The sequence below is a fragment of the Sinocyclocheilus rhinocerous genome, unplaced genomic scaffold, assembly GCF_001515625.1.
Source record: "Sinocyclocheilus rhinocerous isolate Xijiao unplaced genomic scaffold, SAMN03320098_v1.1 scaffold628, whole genome shotgun sequence".
Taxonomy (NCBI): Eukaryota; Metazoa; Chordata; class Actinopteri; order Cypriniformes; family Cyprinidae; genus Sinocyclocheilus; species Sinocyclocheilus rhinocerous.
This window is the reverse complement of record NW_015650779.1, coordinates 60,005-63,444: the sequence shown is the minus strand read 5'-3', so window position 1 is coordinate 63,444 and position 3,440 is coordinate 60,005. Positions and strand designations below refer to the sequence as shown.

Here is a 3,440-nt window from a genome sequence, read left to right as displayed (position 1 = left end):
CATTATAATGACGGAATGACCCCGGACCCACGGGGACCCCTTGTCCACGCCCCCCACGTCCCACGAACCCACTATTTGTCCATTTGCCCACTATTGTTACGGATCAACCCCGGACCCCTGCGGACCCCCTTGGCCACGGCTCCCAGGTCCCACGAACCCACTATTTGTCCATTTGGCCATTACAATGATGGAACGACCCCGGACCCACGGGGACCCCTTGTCCATGCCCCCCCCCACGTCCCACGAACTACCAACCTATTAAACGGATCCCATTCAATAAATGGGGAATGGGATGTGTGTCCATTTGCAATTTATTGAATAGGATCCCTATAATAGGCTAGTGGGATGATTGTCCACCAACCTATTAAACGGATTCCATTCAATAAACTGGGAGTGGGATGTGTGTCCATTTGCAATTTAATAAATGGGGATGGCTTTTAGTGGTTTTTGGACAATAGTCCTTCCGACCAATTAAATAAATTGAAATCCCATTGAATAAATGGGTTATGGACACCTCTACCACATGCAATTTATGTTTTAGCCCAAAAAACGAGACAAAAGGAAGTTTTCAAATCTTTATATGAACAACGTCCGTCAACCAAACTAGAACACAAACTGTTCGAAACAAGTCAGTTAACCAAACTAGAACACGAATCGTTCGAAACAACAGACAAAACAAAATGCAAACATCAAGCACAGGAAGTCAAAACAAACAAACTATTTACAAAAGGGGCTTTTGAGAGACCCTCAGTCTCCTTCTTGCCAGTCCCAAGAGTTTTTGCGCAGCCTGTTGCTGCGGTGGCGATTTAAGTGGGGAGAGCCGCACGAACGGTGAAAACTTTTGTCCCAAGGTCTTCTTCGGGTTGAAGCGCCTCTTTATTTCTGGGGTTTCTGGGTCTCTCTCCTGGAAATAGTGAGAAAGGCAAAGAGTTAGTGAACATGCCTACTTGTCACAAACAGTTGAACCAATCCATGAGAGACTGAACTTACCGAAGCAGACTCCCTGGACTCTGGGCTTGCTTCACCATGGGGAGGGCTGGCAGAAGACAACAGGCTGGCGGAGGGGGACTGGCTGGCCGGCCGCTTGCGCGGTTTAGCGGGGCGCTTTGGCGTCCCAGGCACTGGCGCCCTATCCTCACCTTCCAAGGCTGCCTCAAACAGGTGGCGGTGCTCCGCCGCCTGCTTTGCATCGAGGTTCAAAGCGTAGAACCTGTCAGCCGTGGAGGTGTCATGGCACATAAACTGTGCCACTTTGTGCCTGTTCTCTGGGCAGTGGGTGTTCTTCGCCTGTTCGGAGAGAGGAAAGCATAGGCAAAGAGTTAGAAGAAAACACACACACACACACACACACACACACACACACATGTAAGAAACTCACACAGCAGAAACATGCGCAGGAACACTTACGTGGGTGGCGATGGAGGTTCTCAAATCGGTGAACGTGGGCATCCCAGGCAAGCCCATCGATCTCCAAGCCTCCTGAAAATACTGATTGAGGTTCTTGCAGGAGCTGAGTTTGGATGTGAAAAAAAAGTAGTGGGCGTTTTTGCCACCCACCAAGGTGGACCTCAGTGAAAGAAACTGCTGAAGCCACCCATATTCTTCCTGGTCAAGGGCCAGCTGGGCGGGACCGAAGGCCTGGTTGGTCTTGTGGGCCGATATCTGCATAAACAGCGAGAAGCGATTTATTTATTATTTTTTAAAGAGAAAACCATGCAGAGAGACAGAGAGGGAGAGAGAGTAAGAGAGAGAACCACTCACGTTGATGACAAATTTGTCCTCAGTTACGGTCTTCCTGGAGTCCTCCACCTCCTTAATGGTAAGGTTCTGGAACACCCCACCGCGGTGTCCATAAATACTGGCCCAATACGCGGTGAGGTGCCCATAAAAAGACCACTGGTCTTTCTTCTCCACTGCTGTCTCGAGGCGATCTGCACAGAAAAAAAGAGAAGCGTTAAGGGGCACGTGGGATGCCAAAGTACGAGAGGCAAGAGGAGTCGAGAACTTATTCAAAATCTCAGGGATCCTCTTCTTGGCCGCCTCCCGGCAAGCACGCAGCGTGACTTTGGAAATAAGGCGGCCCTCCTTGGCCTGTTTCACAGCCACCTGGTGGACCGCCACGCTGCGCCTTACCGGGCGGATGATGGACTGGATCTCCCTTCTGAGGCCAAATAAGGAGACGCGGGAGAGCCGGCATGTGGGCGGAGGGGTTTCGTTGACAAACTGTAGAAACTGAGCCACATTCTTCAGGTAGTGGTGAATTGTAGGCTCAGTTATTTTGGCTCGTCTTAAAAACGAGAGCCAGGACCGCATCTTTGCCGCGTTGTTTAAAAATGTCATGCTGGCCAGGTCAGTCTGGCCAACAGACATGTAGGCAACAAAGTTTTTGATCCGGAAGACCTTCGAGGACACGTTATTTATAAGTTTGGGCGAGGGTTCGGCGCCCTCGTGGTGCCCCCGGAACTCCTCGATGACCTGATCTGCGAAAAGAAAACACACAAGAAGGACCAGGTGAGCCGGGTCGAGGGCACAGAGTACGGGTAAGAAGCGACAAGTGTCATACTTACTTAGTGCCGCCACGGGCCCGGCGGCCGGCTGCTCAGGGTGCTCGCCCTCCGCCTCCTCCTCTCCAGGGCCGCTGAGCGCAGAGAGCAAGTTCCTGGTAACTTTAGCGACCTGAGAGGAGGGGGTGGGACGCGAGCGCCTCTTGAGCAGCCGGTACCGCCGGGCGACGTCTCGCAGGGCAGTGGTGAGAGTGTCCACCTGCTTGTTTAAATCAGCCACGTGGTCCTCCAGCTGCTTAACTCGATTTTTGCAGCTGAGGTTCGAACACTCCTCCTCCTCCTCTGGAAGCGATGACTCGTCCAAGACGTCCTAGTCCTCATCGAGGTCCAGGGTTGACACCATTGGTTTGGACGGGTTTGACGCCCTCAAGCTGGCAAGATCTCCCAAGATCTTTTTACGCTTGCAGGCCCTAATCGCCTCAGATCGGGCCCCCTTGGTGAGCTCCGTGTGGGTTTTGAGGTGGCGGTCCAGGCGGGTGGTTTCCTTCTTGCAGCCAGCAATGGGGCAGGTGCCCTTCCTTACATTAACCCTGCCGAATGCGATGGAGAGAAGGAGCTTTCGCTCCGTCTCATTGTTCACTTTGTGCATCAAACGCAGATGCTGGCTAAGCTGATGAAACCCTCTGAGGCACAGAGGGCAGTCCTCGACAGGCATGTTTTCTTTTTATCTGTATCTTTCTCACGAAGAGCACAGAGCCAAGACCAAGACTAAAGTCAGGGACACTGCGCGTGCAGGGATCACTCATACCCTTTTTTCTGGAACTGGAACAACGTTTTAAACAAAAGAAAATTTAAAAATAAATTGGTGAAAACAAGTCCTCCACCGGATCCATTAGGCCCTCTCCAAATTCCTCTGTAAAACAGACCATCAGGTTA

The 3,440-nt window shown here is 51.6% G+C and overlaps 1 protein-coding gene across 1 annotated transcript; it reads right to left on the bottom strand.

Moving 5' to 3' along the window:
- Positions 1–721: 721 nt before the first annotated feature.
- On the bottom strand, positions 722–2,499 carry LOC107712588 (uncharacterized). Its single transcript, XM_016517909.1, has 5 exons — positions 1,990–2,499; positions 1,762–1,908; positions 1,408–1,662; positions 991–1,287; positions 722–904 (listed from the first exon to the last, which is right to left on the bottom strand). Exons 1-5 carry the CDS (start codon positions 2,368–2,370, stop codon positions 722–724), a joined length of 1,263 nt encoding a protein of 420 aa, XP_016373395.1. The 5' UTR covers positions 2,371–2,499.
- Between the last annotated feature and the right edge of the window lie 941 nt (positions 2,500–3,440).